Source organism: Paramormyrops kingsleyae, unplaced genomic scaffold, assembly GCF_048594095.1.
Source record: "Paramormyrops kingsleyae isolate MSU_618 unplaced genomic scaffold, PKINGS_0.4 ups244, whole genome shotgun sequence".
Classification (NCBI taxonomy): Eukaryota; Metazoa; Chordata; class Actinopteri; order Osteoglossiformes; family Mormyridae; genus Paramormyrops; species Paramormyrops kingsleyae.
In genome coordinates this window covers 11,909-32,387 of record NW_027326182.1, presented here as the reverse complement: position 1 = coordinate 32,387, position 20,479 = coordinate 11,909, and the positions used below count along the sequence as shown (strand labels likewise).

General features: G+C 45.6%; 1 protein-coding gene and 1 long non-coding RNA gene across 6 annotated transcripts; one reads left to right on the top strand and one right to left on the bottom strand.

Moving 5' to 3' along the window:
* Nucleotides 1–1,621: 1,621 nt before the first annotated feature.
* Nucleotides 1,622–2,793, bottom strand: LOC140587449 (uncharacterized). The gene is made up of 2 exons (XR_011989137.1): nt 2,631–2,793; nt 1,622–2,108 (listed from the first exon to the last, which is right to left on the bottom strand). It is a non-coding gene; the product is annotated as an uncharacterized lncRNA (long non-coding RNA).
* Nucleotides 2,794–3,316: 523 nt separating this feature from the next.
* Nucleotides 3,317–20,337, top strand: LOC111859454 (uncharacterized). 5 transcript variants are annotated; one of them, XM_023842118.2, is made up of 19 exons: nt 5,884–5,976; nt 6,730–6,770; nt 7,237–7,356; nt 7,788–7,913; nt 9,219–9,406; nt 9,776–9,859; nt 10,094–10,230; nt 10,317–10,408; nt 10,538–10,704; nt 11,168–11,297; nt 11,390–11,493; nt 11,580–11,773; nt 11,854–11,964; nt 12,090–12,247; nt 12,327–15,407; nt 16,170–16,249; nt 17,756–17,953; nt 18,074–18,202; nt 18,469–20,337. In XM_023842118.2, the coding sequence occupies exons 3-19, from the start codon at nt 7,263–7,265 to the stop codon at nt 18,625–18,627; spliced, it is 5,232 nt and encodes a 1,743-aa protein (XP_023697886.1). In that variant the 5' UTR covers nt 5,884–5,976; nt 6,730–6,770; nt 7,237–7,262; the 3' UTR covers nt 18,628–20,337. The 5 variants fall into 5 exon arrangements, with proteins under 5 accessions (XP_023697889.1, XP_023697885.1, XP_023697886.1 ...); XM_023842121.2 differs by lacking the exons at nt 5,884–5,976; nt 6,730–6,770 and adding an exon at nt 3,317–3,571; XM_023842117.2 differs by lacking the exon at nt 6,730–6,770 and having other exon boundaries at nt 5,869–5,976.
* Nucleotides 20,338–20,479: the final 142 nt, after the last annotated feature.

The following is a 20,479-nucleotide window of genomic DNA, read 5'->3' as shown; positions in this document are numbered from 1 at the left end:
CTCTACTGGATGAGATAATCCCAAAATCTCAGCTGGACTGAAGGCAACTTCAATTTGTGGGCCTGTGGCCAAAATTACTGAAGTATTCCTAACTACCACAGAGAGGTGTAGCCACTAAATATTTGAACCCCTATTAAAACGCTTGTACATGTGCATACACGTATCTGACAAAAACAACCCAAGATGGATGCATCCTTGAAAAGCAATCACAGAATGTAATCTTTGTAAAATCCCCTAATGGATCATAACAACCCTACACTGACATCTGTCCTGCTCAGAAGAGTGTCTAATGCATGCACAGTACACAGGAGGAGGTTTAGGAATGCCAGATTAGCTTGCTTTTTCCAGGACTTTGCAGAAAACAAGACTGACATCATAACCGAACGGCAGTATACAGAGAAAAAGACCGTACTTCAGCTAGAAAATCTTTAATCGCTAAAGTACAGTGACTGGTGCATTGACTTGCATAAGCTGTTCATTTACACGCTTGTGGGCGACAGATATTTAAGGTGGAAAACAAGACAAAAAGCTTAACGACTAGACTGTCCTGGGGAGGAAGGGGGGAGGGCGGTTCGGATGGAGGGGTGAGACCAGCAGGAAAGCTGATATGCAGGTCTTTTAATTTGCTAAATCAAGACACAACAAAAGGGGAAACGGTGTTTCATGCCGCGAGTATCATTTCAAAGTCATGGGTTCATGTCCCGCGAGGTACCTTACGACACTAGATTTGGGAAATGTGATTAAACCGAGACGTGATTCATTTATTTTTTCATCATAACCAGCTGTGCAGAGATGTGCATTCTGTAAGGCTGTCAAATCGATTCTTCTGATAAAAAAGCACCTGTTAAGCAACTCTCACATAATAGGCTAGTTCGACTATTGAAGCAGCAAGACTTTTACCCCGTAAAATTATACGACTGCATACATATTACAACAAAACTTGCTTAAAGAGGGAGAGAAACATATGCGCATGATTTTAATGTTTCTCTACACATTTGTGCATATTACGTTGTTCAAAGCTCTCAATTTATGGTTAATTTAAATTGAGCTGACTTTCGACCGTCAGTTGCCGCAATTAGCCTATTACTCAAAGGACGGTATATTCTAAATGTTGTAATAAATCTCGTTTTATTATTCTAGAAGATTAAGAGGATGCTAAAACTCAAGTAAAGTTGATACTATTGCTACCAGGATAATCCATGCCCAGGCCAGTGCAGAAAACGAATTCAGTTTCTAAATTTCAGATTTAAATTTATTAAACAGGTCCTTTTCAATAAAACATGGGCACTATATATATAATTGCCTGAAAACATAATTCGTCCCCCACGCTCCGAACACATCTGATAATATAATACGCTTTTATAATCGATAGGTTTAACACGCGTGCTGAAAAAATGATGGACATTTATGAATGGAGATGGACGCGGACGCCGCCTGATACGGAGCGGGCGGACGGCGAGGCGAGGCGGAGCTACGAGCCGCGCCTCCACTGCTTTAACCCTCCGATTGCCAGCAAGCTGAAACGCTACAACGAAAGAAGCGCCACCAGGCATCTTTCACTTAGCATGGCCGCATTCAGCGATAAATGTAGCCAGAAACCTGTAAAACGGTCACGTCAAAATGAAACCAAATAATACCACTTTATTTCAAGCACTGAAACACTAGACATACAACAGCCAAAATGGCAACAGAAGTCAACATGTATTTAAATAATACAGAGATATATTTTAAATATATGGTCAATAAATAAAGAAATGTTGGGGAATGCTTAACAGCAACATATTACAACAAATCCACTGCTGTTTTAAATGGCCCTAGTGGAACAGTCTCAGGGTATAAAATATCACCAGAGTCAATAAAGACGGATTGATCTTTTCCCCCAAGACTGGAACGTTTTCTTTTCCTCGTCGGACGAGGCATGTAAGGTGTCGGGCAGGGCGGCAGCTTCACTTTACGCGGGGACGAGTGCATCTGGGGCCGCACGCTGGCGGACTGACCGATACCCCAAAAAGCTGGTTAGCCGCTGTCACACGCACAGTGGAAGTAAGAACGGGCGCAATGTGCGTTAGTCAGTGGCTTACCTGCTTCTGGAAATTCAATGTGCCTTACTGTACGAGACCCATATAAAAATAAAAGGAGATCAACAACAAGGACACCAATAATAACAAAAACGTACTATCACCAAATATATACGTACTATCACATCAATAATAATAATAATAACATTAACGATAATAATAATAATAATTATTATTATTATTATTATCGTATTACATTGTGCAAAAAAGATAAATGGCGAATCTTTTTGCGTCTTTAAATTGACAAAATGTGTCACTCAACACTTTCCTCCAAAACGTAGATGATACATCGATATGAAAACTCATACGCAAACTTATATAAGGTACATGTAGTTCAAAGTATATTTAAAATGTCATATTAGACTTTAAGGTTGTGAACATTGCTGTCACAATAAGCACATTTCAACAAAACAATTTTTAAACGAGTTACTTATTTATATTGCTCTTACTCTATCGATTAAACTGATACACATCACTGAATTACTTATGAGTATTTTAAAATATCTATAAATCTCATTAATATATGAATTACTAGCTCCTATTGATACTTACCGGTCTCATAACTTGCAGTTCATTGGTCTTTGGAAAAGAAAACTAAAGATTTAACTGGAATTAAATTATACATTAATTATCCACGAAAAGCAAAAGAATATTTTTTACAAAGTTGAATTTGAGCTATGCTTGCTATCGCAGAAGTTCAGCTCAGTTACACTAATCCAACCCAGCCCACGCCTCTGCATCTGCAACCTGACCTGGATATGCAAATTAAACAGTAACTGGCATTTTATACAGCCAATGAGCAGCCAAATATGTGTCCCAAAACCCGCCCAATAAGGACTCCTATTGTGTTACAATCTTTGAGGGGCGTATTATATACCGCCAATGTGTTCGGTGGATTTTCTTGAGTTATAGTTGGGGTGCGGCGCGTTCATTTTTGCACGTCTTACTTTAGGACGGAACCATTACATGAAATCCATTTTATGCTTTTCGTATTTTGTTATTTATGCCGCGGTTGCATTTCATTTATTTTATTTTAAAATAGCATTCTTATGCAATATTATTGATCACAGTCTCTAGATAATGTTATGATACGCATTCTGAAAAACGAAAGCTCTACCCGCGATGCGCAAAGTGGTTGAACTCTTGTACACTTGTGTACGGTGTTGCCATGAGGCTAGTGTCGATGTGCACGTACGGAGGATGCTGCATGACAGCACAGGGGGTTGGGGGGGGGAGGGATATCTGGTACTATTATACAGTATGAACGTTCCACGATACGTCCTAAAGTACCCTGTCGTCATGGCAACAATAAAGCGAAAAAGAAAGTACACAAAAAGAGCCCTTTACAAAATTAGTGAAGTTTAAACTACTTAAGTTTCATATATCTATTTGAATTGGTTGGACAAATATATTGACGACACACCACGTATCGTTAATCAGTATTATATAATAATATAAATACATATTCGAAATTTATCAAAGACCCATCACTGGTGAGTTAATATATACTTTTACTTCCTTTGTCGTCTTATTGATTGAATTAAAATTTTTCATTCGTTGTTTGTCCTGTTTCACAAGTGAAATAACTAACACTCCGCCTTCTCCATTCTGCGTTTTTTTTCGGTTGGGGGGCAGGACCTAAGAGATATGTGACACAATAATGGTTATTAACGTCACATTTACTGTATGTGTTAAAATCGCGCATGTATAGTTTGTGGAAAACAATACTATACTTTAATTTATATTTACACAAACATTTCCCGGTCGTGATTGACGTTTTGGTTGCAAAATCCGTACCGGTCGCTAAAATGCAGTTCAAAAATATGATTTGGACCACAGCTTTATCATAAACTTTGCTGGGTTTTTGCAATGCAATCCTTCTTTGGGACCCATATGTCTCTGGCGTAGAGAGCAGATTCAAGTCTGTAGTCAAAATATGCAGTTTTCATCTTTGTTGATATTAAGATAGCGATGTATTGTTCATTTATTGATTACTGACAACTTTTAAAAGATATCAGTGGTGGCTCATAATGATAAAACATTTTACAATAATGATTTTTTAAAGAAGCAAGTATGTTTTACATGGCAATACATTTTTACTAATTAGTTATTTCAAAATCATTTGTTTCATAATTTAATCTTTGCAGACAGATCCATAGGGACAAGACAATTGACTTCATGGGGACCCCGAGCTGGGCCGATAACATTGTAAATTGCACCGACAAATCTAGTTTAATTGTGTATGCTGTTTTTCCAAGTAAAGTGAAAATAAAGGCATTGTTATTATTAAATTCTCTTTGTTGATATTATTAATTTACGCTTCACGGTAAAATAATGATCACATACACTCACCTAAAGGATTATTAGGAACACCTGTTCAATTTCTCATTAATGCAATTATCTAATCAACCAATTACATGGCAGTTGCTTCAATGCATTTAGGGGTGTGGTCCTGGTCAAGATAATCTCCTGAACTCCAAACTGAATGTCAGAATGGGAAAGAAAGGTGATTTAAGCAATTTTGAGCGTGGCATGGTTGTTGGTGCCAGATGGGCCGGTCTGAGTATTTCACAATCTGCTCAGTTACTGGGATTTTCACGCACAACCATTTCTAAGGTTTACAAAGAATGGTGTGCAAAGGGAAAAACATCCAGTATGCAGCAGTCCTGTGGGCGAAAATGCCTTGTTGATGCTAGAGGTCAGAGGAGAATTGGCCGACTGATTCAAGCTGATAGAAGAGCAACTTTGACTGAAATAACCACTCATTACAACCGAGGTATGCAGCAAAGCATTTGTGAAGCCACAACACGCACAACCTTGAGGCGGATGGGCTAAAACAGCAGAAGACCCCACCGGGTACCACTCATTTCCACTACAAATAGGAAAAAGAGGCTACAATTTGCACGAGCTCACCAAAATTGGACAGTTGAAGACTGGAAAAATGTTGCCTGGTCTGATGAGTCTCGATTTCTGTTGAGACATTCAAATGGTAGAGTCAGAATTTGGTGTAAACAGAATGAAAACATGGATCCATCATGCCTTGTTACCACTGTGCAGGCTGGTGGTGGTGGTGTAATGGTGTGGGGGATGTTTTCTTGGCACACTTTAGGCCCCTTAGTGCCAATTGGGCATCGTTTAAATGCCATGGCCTACCTGAGCATTGTTTCTGACCATGTCCATCCCTTTATGACCACCATGTACCCATCCTCTGATGGCTACTTCCAGCAGGATAATGCACCATGTCACAAAGCTCGAATCATTTCAAATTGGTTTCTTGAACATGACAATGAGTTCACTGTACTAAAATGGCCCCCACAGTCACCAGATCTCAACCCAATAGAGCATCTTTGGGATGTGGTGGAACGGGAGCTTCGTGCCCTGGATGTGCATCCCACAAATCTCCATCAACTGCAAGATGCTATCCTATGAATATGGGCCAACATTTCTAAAGAATGCTTTCAGCACCTTGTTGAATCAATGCCACGTAGAATTAAGGCAGTTCTGAAGGCGAAAGGGGGTCAAACACCGTATTAGTATGGTGTTCCTAATAATCCTTTAGATGAGTGTATATTACCATGTTAGGCGGGGTGTGTTGGAGGGCCCCATAGAGTTTCTTGCCTATGGCCTCCAGTGTCCCTAGAATCGTCTCTGTCTACACAGCAGCTGCTTCTGATACATATCAAACTTAAAGGGATATGGTATTTTAGTTATTACTGGGGGAGTTGGGGGGGGGGTCACAGTGCCTTCTGGGCGTGCGGGTACTGTCACTTTAAATGTGTTACAACGAATTCAGCCCGCCGGTCACTTCCGCCCGTGAGTCCAGCCGGTACTGTCACTCAAATGCGCTAATCGTGGACGCCAGAAATTGACTAAGTTAAGCTTCACGCAGCCGTTTAGGGTAGGTGATCGACACGATCTGGGCGTACAAATTATCAGCCAGCTGCGAAGAATGCTGGAGCATTTGGTAACATCGCAGAAAAGGCGTATAGATGCGCTTGTGTTTGGTAAAACATATATCCGTCTTTAGCAATAAGCTAGCCAGCTTTTCTTAAAGGAGGTACTGGCTGGTCTGAAAGAGGCCCGATTCGACCAGTTATATGTTTACATATATATATATATATATAAATCATATATGGGATCCGAGCATGCGCCAAAAATGAAGCATGTACACGAATACATTTACTGTCCCTTTTCGTGCGTGGTAGCGCTGTAGGCAATGACTTTAATAACGAGATATGGAGAAGACTGGTCAACAAGGCGGCGTCTCATGGCTGCATGCGACGGCTGCACACAGATAGGGAAACTACACAAAAACTAACAAAAAACATAACAAGCAATGATAAAGAGCCGTGCATGCTGGAGCGATACACCGACTGTCATTGGGCCGAGTATTTACTAACCCGGACCCACAACCTCTTGATTGCGGTCGGGGGTCGAGCTCGGACACCTGCCCCGCAGAGACGGTCATGCAGGAGTATCGCTGCAGAAAGGGCTCTTCTTTTCGACTTGCATTTGGTTTTAAAGACATGTTTTGCTTACTGTCAAACGTGACAATATGATTTTCATGTGTTGTGTAAGTGATTTTTGTAATTGAATTTCTTAATGTTTTTTACATCGTTATATAAAGGCATTGGTTTATATGTGATTGCAGTTGCGGTTGTTTTGCTGAAATATTGTACAACTCTAGTAACGGTAGGAGATTCTTTTTTTTACTCTATCGTACTAAGCAGGAATGGAAAATAACGTTTATTACTGCAGTATATTTAAGTCAGCCATATAACTTAATAGATTTAATAATTAAAGACTCGGGTAAAAGCTCTAAGAAACAAAAACCATTGAATCTGCTACAAATTAAAATGTTAGATTATTTACATATGCTGAAATGGGTGTTTAAAATGATGGTCTACATTTTAATAGTACCGTCTTTTTTTGTTTTTCTAATAGAAATGATTTCAGTTGATGTTAATTGTGAATTGGTTATGTTATGTTAAAGTTTTATGTCTACGGTAAAAGGAGGCTGACTGGCCATGAATCGGTGAGGATTGCAGGACATGCACGGGTTGTGTCTTATCGTGGTGAAATGTGCTTTCTCAGTTCCACTGTTTCCTGGCTGAAGGGTGAAGTGTCCTCCTCTCTGCTGTCCCCCCCCCCCATGCAGTTTTTGTGGCTTTCTGATGGTTAGCGATGGATGAGGAGGACAGCCAGGATGAGCTGATCAATAGGAATGCATCCCACGGCAAAGGGAAAAGGCTTGGTTCTGCCATCATGACTGATGAAGGTGAGAAGATATGGAGGATATGATGTCAAGGTGGTGGTGGTGGTGGTGGTGGTGGTGGTGGTGGTGGGGGGGGGTGCTCTTTTTATTATTTTCCATGATCCTGGTTTGAATTGTTGATTGGGTAACTTACCTGTCATGTCAGGTTTTCCCAGTATCGCAGTTTAACACTGTAATCTTACAGCGTGATTCCTGAGATCAGTCCTGGGAGGTGGATGGACATTTTGATTATTATTAATATTATTAATAAGCTTCCAAGTTAACCATGTCTCTGATTTGTACTCTTTTAAGCTCCCCCCTACATATGTTTCACTGGAGGAATTTAATATAATCTCTAGCCCCCATTATTTTGCCCCCTAATATGCTTTGTCCTTTAGGAACCATTGTTCCCAAGAGTAAAAATAATATTCTTGTTCTTGTGCTTCCACCCCCAGAGGATGCCACTGACGAGGGGGGGGACAACTCGGAGGAGAGTGAGAACGGCAGTGAGGAAGGAGACATGGATGAAGAGTCAGGCGATGAGGAAGACGGCGAGGAAGATTACTCAAACGACAGCTGCGGTGAGGGAACACCTTTTGCTTCTTGTTTGTGGATGTGCCCCCTGGAGGCATTTTGGCCAAAGACTCTGTGTTTTAGTAATTCCCAGTCCACTTGCCGTCATTCTGCTTTGATAGCTTCTGCTGTAGTTATATAATAATGACGATAAACATCAGAGTATTTGCAGTGCTGTAGTTCATGTTAAATAAGATGTACTTAATTCATCCCAGGGAGAAATTCTTTTGCATACAGCAGTAAAGGGACACAAAGCACACAGATACAAATAATGATATGCAGGAAATAAATATAATTAAGTTAAATTGCCATTCTACAATCTAAACAGGCATAATCTCTGTTTACATATAAACTATAATATTGCTCTTTGCAGTCTGCTTGATAGTGGTGTGCAATAGATTTGGTATCGATCCAATACCAAGTAAATGCAGGGCAAGTATCGCGATATTGATACCGATATCGATACTTTTTAATAATTATCGTGGATGCATCATCAAATTGCTAATGCTGAATAAATTTTCATTACCTTTAAATGTTTTTATGATCTTTTTATTAATTAGTTAAAACTGAGAGCAGAATTTGGGCAAAATTTACAAGTAAATAAATACTTTATTAATAAAAAACACAAGTAACACAAATTTTATTTTTCTTAAAAGTGCACAAAATTTGAGAACCGGCTTTGGGAATTTTTTTTTTTAAATAAAATGCAATGAACAAAGTACAATTAAAAAAAATACAATAAAGTGTAAACACGCTCAAAGAAATATTTTTCACCTCCTCTCTCCGTTTCTGTGGCTCTGCATTTTCTTTTGAATGTTTTCTCATATGCTTGTATAAATTAGTTATATTACCGTGATTTGACAGCCTTTTTACAAATAATACTGCATGCCATTAATTGATCTTTGGCTTGAAAATAAAGCCACACAGCACTCTTCTTTCTCTCTGCCTTAATTTCTTACGCTCTGCGTTATGTGTGTGTGTGTGTGTGTGCGCGCGCGCGCCTGTTTGCTTGCCTGGCGCCGCTGAGTCACGTGACGGTACAACATCAACACACGAGGGAGGAGGAGCGAAGCCTGCGCCGCACTGTCACAGCCGGGAGCAGCAATGGAAATCAAGATCGCTTCCACAGACAGCCGCAGTGCATTCAGGAGAGAGATTGAAACTAAAGTATCGAGCTTATTAAATTGGTATTGATCAATATCAATACCAACATTATTATCGATATTATCGATACTTGGATCGATCCGCCCACCACTACTGCTTGGGTGTATTGCTCTTGTTGTTAGGTATTTAACTTGTGCCTCTTTGTGAAGATGGTGAGGAGGATTCTGGGAAGGTTCCAGAGGGTGCCGGCGGAGCAGCCGGTGGGCCGGACCTCAGTTCAGATGAGGACACGGAGAAATGCCCCATCTGTCTGAACTCGTTCCAGCAGCAGCTGGTAGCCACGCCTGATACCTGCGAGCATTACTTCTGCCTTGACTGCATCATGGAGTGGGCTATGGTAACTTTTCCGCCTGCACCTGAAAATTTCCCCAGGATCCCCAAGTAACCAGTTCTTAAAGGGAAATTACAGGCGGCGTTTATGAAGAAATCCTTCACATGTGTAACAATGGCGACAGTAGTGAGAAATTCCCTTTGCCACCAGTTTTACGGCTTTTAAGAGAATCATCACTAACCACCGGAACTCAGTAACAGATGATAGACAAAATGTTCTTGCACTTTACTTTTAAAATTGCATTATGTTATTGGGATGCCCTTGTTTTTTTCCATTGCATTCTGCTGTCCGTACAGAATGGCTAAACTTGTTCACAGACACAAACCCGAGACTTTAGGTTGTAATTTGTGCTTCTGTGCTGTGTCTATCAACTAGAATGCGAGCTCCTGTCCAGTGGATAGGATCATTTTCAAGAGCATCTACCTGCGGAAGTGTTACGGGGGGGAAGTTCAGAAGACGGTAAGAAGTTTTTGCAGCTCTGCTCTTCTCTTCTGCCCATTCTGGCTTTCAGCACCCTAGGGACATGATGGTTGGAACCTTCTTGGGATTTGTGTGAAATAAGGATACTAACGCTCAGAATGAATCGGTGATCGTCCCAATGGAAGGGGGCGGGGCGGTAACGTTAATGAGCTTAAGTCATTAAATGGGAGGGAAGCAGGATTTTGGAGGTTAAGTGCCAGTCTCCGCGGTCAGATCTCCGTACCAAAGCCTGCGAGGGCAGCTGTGGAAGAACCTGAGCTGAATCCGGACCTGGACCAGACCAACTGCGAGGTTTGCGGGCAGAGTGACCGTGAGGACCGTCTGCTTCTGTGCGACGGCTGTGACATGGGGTGAGTTGGATCAACGGGCCAGCATGGGGTGTGCCGTTTGGAGAGGCACAAACGAACGGAGCTCAATCTTCATGCATGCTTTGCAGTTATCACATGGAGTGCCTCACCCCCCCACTCAGCGCGGTCCCCGTGGAGGAGTGGTTCTGCCCGGCATGTGCGGCCAGCAACTCCAGCACAGGTGAATAAGATGGATAGTGCCGAAAGCAAGATGGCGGATGTGGTACTGTCCAACAGGGCCGGGTACCTACGAGCTATCTGGAGAGAGTCACGTTGGACAGGAGTTTTAAGGTCTGTGTTTGTGTTCCAGGTGGCTCTGGGGACGAGGTGAGAGAGGGTGCGGTGATGGCCCTGGTTGTCGACAGCAGCCGGTCCTCCAGTGCCCGCCCCACGCGTGCCATCGCCCGTACATGGCAGAGCGAGAGGGTCCGCGCCACCGTCAACAGGAACCGTATCTCGCAAGCACGCGGCATCCAGGTGTGTTTGAGGTGTGCTCGGTCCTGATTGATGTAGCTAGGCACCAAACATTATTCACAATTGAGACTGGCTAAGTAGCGATAAACTGGAGCGAGCACTAACTGCGGGACAGGTCTGACATACTCAGCACTGAGCTTTAATTAGAGCCGTCTCTGGCCAGTCTCTGAATGCTGCAGTGCAGAATTAAAGTGTCAAGAACGGTGTTTAGTGGAAAGACATTGCGTGTATTTTGTTGTATACTTTTGAGTGCTGCAGTCAGGCCACACAGCCATTTTTAATTACAGGACTCTTATTTTTTGTTAATTTAAAGCAGTCAGGTTACATTTTTAAACATGATTGCATTTCATAAACATTGTCTCCCATGTTTGAACTTCTGAGGCTTGTGAATGCACATTTTTAGTTTGGCCAAAGGGCTGAAGAGGACATTTTTTTTAATAGGATGGGGGTTTTGTTGGGCCTACAGCAGGTACCCGGATACCTGGCCCGGTCCACATGGCTGGACACGGCCATCGAGGCGGTGGTAGCGGGGCTGAACACCGCTGAATACGTGAGAGACCTAGCACCACGTGCGAGGACCAGGAGACGCAGGGCAGGTAGGCCAGCCAAAGGGAAATTGGTTGCTGGGGTAGTGGGCCAATCAGAGCAGCAGTGAGACATCACATGGGCTTGTTTTCTGTTTGGCCAGCGAAGCGACGGCGAGCCACAAGAAATAAGGCGAAGGGGCCGTCAGAGAAGAGCGGCAAGAAGCGAAGGCGTCGTGTCAGGAGGCCTAGATCTAGGAGGAAACAGGTGGATGCCCGTCTCTGGCCCTTGCCACTCTCCTTTTTCCTGGAAGCATGGTATTGTAGCACCCCCTTTGGTCCTGTGTCCCCAAGGTGGTGAGAAAGGCGGCGACAAGCCGCTCTCGCCTGGCCAGGAACCTAGGAATCACCCGGCAGGGGCGCAGTTCCTCCATCCCGGATGTGTACCGACCCGCCGAGCAGAGCTTGGGCAGCATGCGCGCCGACATCGGCGCCGCCTCCCTGTCTGTGTATGGAGACCCGTTTGACTTGGACCCCTTTGATGAAGGGTAAGCAGTGTGCCGTCGGAGCAGGGCTTGCTTGGCGTGCCGGCCACGCTCAGCATCATGACATCCATGTCATTGCAAAGGGACGAGCCGGGGCCATCTCAGCGACCAGATGCCAAGAGGCCCGGGCTGTCCCGCTCTGCTCTCCGCTCCCACCAGCCTGTGGCACGGCCCGTACCCACCGGCCTTCACCGGTGAGCCTCACGCTGTCCTTATACCTCAGTCTGCTCTGTCACATTGACCTGACACAGTCGGGGATATTGACGGTGATGGTCAGTGCAAGTCAAGGATGCATGAGAGTGTATTTTGAATTTTGCAGGCAAGGGCTTGGGATTATTCCCGAGACGGAGGCGGTGGCGGAAGCTGCCCCTGTGCCTGACCTGCTGGGCAGCATCTTGACCGGTCAGAGCATCCTGATGATGGACAGTTCGGAAATCGTCATCAGCCGGGACGGCTCGCTGAAGGCCATCAAGCCAGGTAGGCTTCCCCGTGACGCTCCGGTGCCGCCCTCGCTATCACACCCTCGCCAAATATCTTTTTCTCTCTCTCCCCGCAGTCACGATTTCGTCACCAAAGAGCAGAATTCCCAGTGGAGCGGCGTGCGAGTCTGGAGCCGAGATCCGCATCGGGGCATCGGCAAGCTCAGGATCAAGTGCCTTTAACTCAAGTGGGGAGGGTGGGCTCTCCTCTGGTTTTCCTGCCAGACCATCACCACCATTCAGTTTCCCCAGCCCCTCAACACCGACGTCCCCCCAGCCGTCAAGTTTCACTCCCCAAAGGCATCCTGCCCTTCCCGGGGGGTCTCGCGTTCCCCTAGGAGGTCACGCAGACCACCAAAGATGTTCAGAACCCAGCCTCAGAAGCCAGGATGTTAGCGGCCTCGCCCCCTGCGTTTCTGCCTCTATGACTAAGGACTCTGCATCACCGCTGGTCAATAAGCCCCCACCCAAACCTGTGTGGATGGATATTTCTGGCCTGCCACGGATACCAAAGATCAAAAGGGGGACCCCTAGTGGTACCACAGGTGCAAACAGCAGCGGTACTGGCCTAGTGGGAATCCCAGACTCCGGCACTAACATCCTGACCAGCCACAGGGTCCGACAGCAGACCACAGGCCAGGGCACGTCCGGGAGTGAGCGGGATAAGGGTAGCAGTAGTGGCAGTACTAGGCAGAGGCCTAGTGAACCAGGAGCCGCGTCAGCAGTCTCTGGTCCGCTGCCCAGCAACCCCGGCCCTTCTACTGTGAGTTTCCGCATCAGCAGTAGTGGAAATCCATGGCATGCAAGGCGACTGGGCCTCACCACGGCACAGGGCTCCCCGGGCGGGCAGGCAGCCAGCGAGCCATGGAAGAAGCTCTGCGAGAGCAAGAGGATGCTGCTGTCATCACGGGGAAAGGGAGATGAAAAGCAGGGCAAGAACGAGATTTATGACCCCTTTGAGCCCACGGGCTCTGACTCGGACTCCCCTGACAATGCGTCTGAGAATGAGGCCTCCCCACCGGGGAGATCGGATGGCTTGCAGCCGCCGTGTTCCAGCTCAGACTCCGAGGTTAAAACCGAGCCTGGCATGGCAGGGACGGATGAGTGCCTGGGAGATGGGGAGGAGGGTGAGGAGAATCTGGATTGCACCCAGAGGGACAGTTTGCCAGAAGTTTGTAAGCCTGAGGAGGTGAACACTGGTCCTCTGAGTTTATCTCAACGGAAGGAGAGGGACACAGGTGACAATCCGGAGTGTCGGGTCTGCAAGGAGGGAGTATCAGGCCAGGCTGCAATGAAGTTGCCTCAGACATCCACACACTCAAGCTCAGCTTCCAGTGACCACAGCGAGATGAATGTTAAACCAGAACCATCTGGGCCAGATGGCCGGCGTTCTCGGACAAGGTCCAGGTCACCATTGAGAGTGAGTGCAAAGCAAAATCGTGACTTGAAGCAGGGGAGAACGGCTAGGGACACCAGCTCTGCCTCAAGCAGCCCTGAAACCAGCTGCAGGAAAGCAACTCGGAGGAGCAGCGGGGAGAGAAGACCACAGTACTCGCATTCACGGGGCAGGAGGGGGGGCACATTCTCTTCTGACAGCATGTCGGAGGATGAGGAGAGGTCCAGGAGAAAATGGAGGCGGTCACAGTCAAGAGACCGGAGGCGGTCTCGCTCTGGTAGTGGGGACCGATCCAGGAGAAGGAATCACAGACGAGACAGCCGTGAGCAAAAAGACGGCAGGCAGAAAGTATCAAAGGAGAAGCGGCGAGGTCATTCCCGGTCACGGTCAAGGTCCAGATCCCGGTCTAGGTCCAGAGAGCGAAGGAAAGACCGGATGATGGCTCATCCTACCACCAAGTCAAAAGAAGGGGTCGGGTCACGGTCAAAGGACGGCAAGTGTCCAAGATCCAGGTCATGGTCCAGAGAGAAGAAGGCTGATGTCTGTCCATCAAACAGCTCTCAGTCCACACAGAAGAGCTCTCAGGGAACTCTGGTACTTTCAGAAGCAGTGCCTGAGGAGAAGGAAGCCAAGGAGATCAAGGTGGAATCATATGCCTCTTTGAGCAGGGAAATTAAAGCATCTACGGACATTATGAAGGAAGAAGTGGCAGATGAAGATGGTGGTCATCTCAGTATGGTCAAAGAGGAAAAGACTGCTTCTTTTAACATGCCAGCAGAACCACAAGAGCACAAAGAGATCAAAGGAGTTGGTCTCTCTCCTGACCTGTTTGGTAGATTGAAAGACCCACATGAAATTAAAGAGGAATCACCCATTTCGATAGAGAAGGTTGAAGACTTAAGATGTCCTAAAAGCTCAGAGAAACCTGCCACCCCCTGCTTGACTGAGGGTGCAAACCAGCCAAAAAAAGCAAAAGTGGAGAAGCCTGTAGAGATCAAACAGGAGTCATCTCCCTCTCATTATGGGGTGGCCTGCGAGTTGAGTCAAGATGCTGCCATGATGGCGTCCACGGCAGGTGTGGATCTGCAAAAGCAGATCAAAACTGAATCTGTCTGGGCAGAGGAGTTTGCACATTTGTCATCCCACAACATAACTCAAGTTCTCCTCTCTGGCCCTAGCCAGCCTGCAGTGACAGGCTGTCACATGGGGGTAGCAGGTAGCACTTTAGCTGAAAATGGCTCTAAAACAGGCCTAGAGTTGCAGCACACATTGGGTTCAGTCAAACTAGAGGCATTGTCAGCAGATGACATCGCCAATGTAGGTCGTATCCTGAACAGTCTGACTTCTATGAAGCGTGAGAGAGCAGCAGATCCAGAGGCTGGGGGTCACGAGATGAGCACCGTGTTTTATGGCACGTCTGTGGCCAAACAAGAATTGTCTGAGGTTGAATCAGGTAGACAGTCTTTAGTTCAGCAGGAGGACCTGTCAGCGACCAAGACAGAAGGGACATTTATGGTCAGCCTGGGGCAGCTTCCTCCAGTCAAGCAGGAAGATGAGTCCTTATTTGAATGGGGGGAGTGTACTGCAGTGAAAAAGGAAGGACTGACGTCCGTCTGTCAGGGCAAGGAGGAGGACACGCCCACTGTCAAAGTCACGACAGACCCCCTTTCTATGGTGGTTGGCAGCAGGTCCAAACAATCAGTGAAGAGGGTGACGTGGAACCTTAAGGAGGCTGATAAGCCCGTCGCTGAGAAATCTGGAAGTGAGTAAGGATTGTGTACCCACCAATGTTGGCGAAAGATATGAAACGCCCATTAAACACTCATTGAAGAAGTGTCAATATTTAAACAGCTGCATTCCAGTTTTGGGTGACCAAGGGCCTGTCCTAATTCAGGAACTTGCTACCAGCTATTCTAGTATTTGTATTTTCTGAAATTATTGGACCTTTGAACCAGATGGAGAAATGAAGGTGGGGGTAGTTTGTTTAAAGTCCCGTGGTGAGGCCTAGGTATCAGCGAGTAGGTTGTTTTGACGTTGCAATCAAATGAAGGTACAGAGATGCAAATTTTGGGAGATTTGCATATCCTGTCCATTTTAAAGTGTCCTGGGAATTGCCAAAGTATATCTGGGGAAAAAAAAACAAAAGTGTAAGTCGGAACAAACAGCAGGGGAAGACTGATGGTTTATGTAAAAGGCAGTTTATACTTGGGATTTAAATCCTACCCAGAGTTGTCAGCATGGCTGTTTACTCCAAGCTGGATAAAAGGCGGGTGGATGCCAGTCATGATATGAGGAAATGACTTTATCAAACCAGGAGACACTTAAAGACAAGTAGTAAATGTTTAAACCTTTTGGGTGGTAGTTACATCACTCAGTTTGGCTGCTTTTACTTGCTAGTTCATTCTTGGTTTCATTAAACAATTTGAGCATGGCAGGAATTCCTACAGGAAAATCTGCACAATGGAATTTTCTGACATCAGCCTTGTTTTTTTCTTTTTTCTTTTTTCTTTTTTAATCTTTGCAGAACTTTCTCAGTTTAGACTGCTGCAAAGCAGCCGAGAAGCATCCAAGAGGGCCCCCGGATCCAACCAAGCTGTGACCCAGGTATGGCGTAGTCACATGACCTCCCAGGAGCTGCTTCAAGCTGGCACACATTGACCCGCTTACTTCTGTCTGGTTTGTCTAGTTAGCCCCCCCCCCCCCAGCACCACAAATCAAGGCAAATCAAATTATTGTAAATGTTATTGACCGGGGATCCTCCCCCCCCCGGTTGGAAAATTTCATCGTTGGGAGACCCCCGACTGTCAGGTTTTTTTTTTTTTTTTTCTTGATGCATTGGACCTTGGCTTTGTGTTGCTGGTGGAATTTGGCCCTTGGATAATAATTGTTATATTACATAATATATATAGATAATAACCCCTATGCTAAACCATCGCCTCTTTTCCCAGATTGCTTTTTAACTGTAATTACATCACCAAAGCAGAAGGTGGTAGCAGATATTTATTTATTTATTTATGCTGATGTTTCCTGTTAAATTGCAGTGTTGCTTTTGGTACACCCACAGAAAGCATGGGTAGGCGGGGGCATCTCGGGCCAGCGGGAACCATGTGACTGAAACTGAAAGTGATATCGGAGTATTTTCTTCGTAAATGAAAGTCAAAGCTCAGTTGGCTCAGAATGGCACCTTGGAATTTTGGGGCATTCTCCAAGATGCCTTGTCAAAAGGGAACTTTTCAGGGATACCGGTATCCCTGGGCATAGTCTCTTTAGCTGCATGCTTAGCGAGGCTTTGTTTTATATTTTGATCGATTAGGTTATTCCTCTGACACATTTCCTGAACTGGTTCGGTCATCTGCTTTAGAGTGAGGAATTCAAACGTGTGCTGGACTGATGAGGACGAATTGGCTAAAAATAGGACATTAACGTTAGCTGTATAATAATGGAGCTGTGTTCTCTGTGCTGTGGTATGCAGACATTCAGGTTTTGCAGGATGCTGACATTTAGGAACCGGGTTCCTATGTCGGTAAATAGAATCGTAAATGTAAGGAATTTATCTGACGTCTGCTGAGTTTTGTTCTGCAGTGGGAGGGATGTGAGTTGGGAAGGTTTGGCTCCATGGGCTTGTAGTCTTGTGGTGGAATTTGAGGTCATTCATCAGTACCTCAAAGGTGGATGCTGAAATCCAGGCACCTTGTCATCTGTGGTGCACCTATTGGCCAATTTGAGGAATGCATCTGTGTGGCATTGAGGCTTATTTGCGTTCTACTGGTTTTGCTTGACGTCTGTAATTCCCCTTCGATTTCCATGCCTCGTAATTCGTGGCTTCCCGCCCTTGCCCCATACAGCCTCCATGCGTGTTTTTACGAAAGATATCCCTGCCTTGATGCTACGTGACAATCAGGGATGTCTGTCAATAGCTGACTATAAACTGAGCATCTTATTCTTATTTCCTTTCTGTTTAACTCCATTTAAATTGCCTCTTGTCTAAGGTTAGCAGGTGTAGAGCCGCTGAATTGATTAGGATTTGTGTTTGCCGGCCACTGGTCGGCATACTTTTGATCAGTTTCTTTTTAATGTTGTTCTTTATTTGAATCCTTGACCCCCACCCAGGACTCCAGTCAGTCTGCTGAACCTGCTGCCCCGGTTTGGGAATTGGCTCCCCACTTCCCTAAAAATGTGACCGTCAGTTCAGTGTCACACAGCGCCCCCTGTGGCTCGGAGGCCCAGCCAGGCCAGTCTCAGCCCAGCCAGGGAGAGTCGGCATCCAGGAAAGAAGGTGGTGCCCAGGATGCATCCAGAAAAGACAAGGTGAGTCCCCAAAATGGCGGGATCCCCATCAATGAGTGGGCTTCTTCAGTAAAGACCATGTCTGACCAGTGTCTAACCTAGGGCTTATCCACTGCATGCTCGACGCTCTTGCCCTTATAGTACATGAAGAAGCTTCATATGCAGGAACGGGCCGTGGAGGAAGTGAAATTGGCCATAAAGCCTTTCTACCAGAAGAGAGACATCACCAAGGAGGAATACAAGGAGATCCTCCGGAAGGCCGTTCAGAAGGTGCCCACACCCGCTCTGAGGAGCCTTTGTGACCTGGCACTGTGTGTCCGGGGTCTTTTAGGGTTTAGTTAAAAGGAGGAGGGCAGACTCACATTAGTAATGGATGTACAGTTGATTCCTCCAGTTAGGTTTCTAACTGCTGTCGTAGGGAACCTACTAAACTGATGAGCATGTGTGTGTTCCTGTCAGTGATGGAGGGGCTGTACATGTACACCTTTGATGGCCCGTATAAACGATTCTGTGTTAAGTCTGTCTTTGGCTTACAGGTGTGCCACAGCAAGAGTGGCGAGATTAACCCAGTCAAGGTGGCCAACCTTGTGAAGGCCTACGTGGACAAATACAAGCATTCAAGGAAGCACAAGAAGAATGGGGAAGAGGGGAAGGCCCAGGAGACCGTGACCGGCAAGGCTACTGGCAACTCGTGAGGAGCTGGTCTCTGTCTACTGGGGAGGACTGAAACCCTGCCCTCTCTGCCCTGGAGGACTGAAACTCCGCCCCTCTCTGCCAGGGAAGACCCAGTCTCCGCCCCTCTCTGCCAGGAAGACCCAGTCTCCGCCCCTCTCTGCCAGGGAAGACCCAGTCTCCGCCCCTCTCTGCCAGGGAAGACCCAGTCTCCACCCCTCTCTGTCAGGGAAGACCCAGTCTCCGCCCCTCTCTGCCAGGAAGACCCAGTCTCCGCCCCTCTCTGCCTGGGAGGACCAAAACCCCGTCCCATCTTCCAAGGAGGACCCAAACCCAACCCCCGTCTTCCAAGGACAACCTGATCCCTTCTCTGTAGCTTGCCCCACTTTTTTTCCATTTTTATTTGATGTTTTCTTTACTATATAGTGATGGTATAAACTAAAGGGCTTAGAAATTCTGAGTCAGCACTCTGCTGAGGGCAGCAGCGGAGATCTGCTGTGTTTGCTCTGCCTGCCTGGGGGAAGGGGTTGCGGTACAGCTCGCTAGTCTGGGTTTCACTGAACAGAAATGCTGTTCATGGAGGCTACTGAGATGGCATCTTAAAGCAGCTCTGATGAATAGCCCCTCCTCTTCCTCCCTCTGCGTTTGTAATGAGCTCCCATTCTGTCTACCCACAGATACATCTCTCTGTATTTCATGGGCTCCGAAATGCAGCTAAACTAACAAAGCTCATACCACCAGATACCCCTATAACCATACACTGCATTATGCTCCAGTAACGTGGAGCAGGGCTGAAGGCAACGTCTGGCTGTTTCCCACAAACACAATTACATCTCTTTTGGTAAAAAGCTTTACACAGAGATCGATTCATCCTGGTATGCAGAGATCAACCCGCAAGAGGTTGTGAATCAAATTGCCATACAACCCCAACATGCCGATAGGTCCCCACCTCTGACATTGTCTGTATCCATGGCAACCCCTTAGTCATGAAAAACTGGAGTTTTCCTTTTATTCCAATTTTTAAATTCTTGGGGGAAATTTTATTTGTCAACATTGCACTTTTATTAAATGAATATTGTACAGTATTTCGTATGATCTGGGGCTCCGTTGTTGATGCTTTCCCAAGATATTAAAGAAATTAGTCTGGTCATCACTATGACAACATGGCGCCTCCTGGGGATTTATATAGGCCGAGCTCAGACTGCACCGTGCGGGTTGCGTTCCAGCGAGTCGACTGCTTGGGGGCTGGTGTGCTATATGCGAGGCTCTCGTCATTTAAAGGGACTGTCCTGCTGAGAATTAGATCAGTTTTATGTTGCGGGTCACACGTCACCTTACGCACATTGTTAGCTAAATGTGTGTTGAGTACTGTAGAGCTCACCAACGGTGATTTTGTGACAGAGGGTGTACTGATGTCGGTGAGCTTCTTATCTCTCTTAAGGAATGTGGGAATGTGTCTTCATGAGGAGATTACTTAAGGTTCATCTCTTTCATTTAGGGTATTCATTTATCGGATTTAAAGTGTTTAAAATGCAAGTCATGTTAATTGTTTAGGCAGGTTATGGCTGTAAGAAATGGGTTGGTTAGAGAAAATTCTCCCTGAACTGTCCCTGGGCTGCTCGGAGTCACTGTCCTTATTTAACTGTACTGTCAAGGAACTGAAGGTTTCCACTAAACTGTTTGTAAATACGTTTCTTAGAGGATGTCTTTAATAAAATAAAGTTGCTGAGAAAGTGCGTCTTTTACTTTCGATTTATTTATATCATATTTACTTTCGATCTATCACATATCAAATTTGATAATTAAAAGTTCCTTGAGGGAACACAAATAATGTAGTATTATGCTATTAATTACACTATGTGGATAAAAAGTATT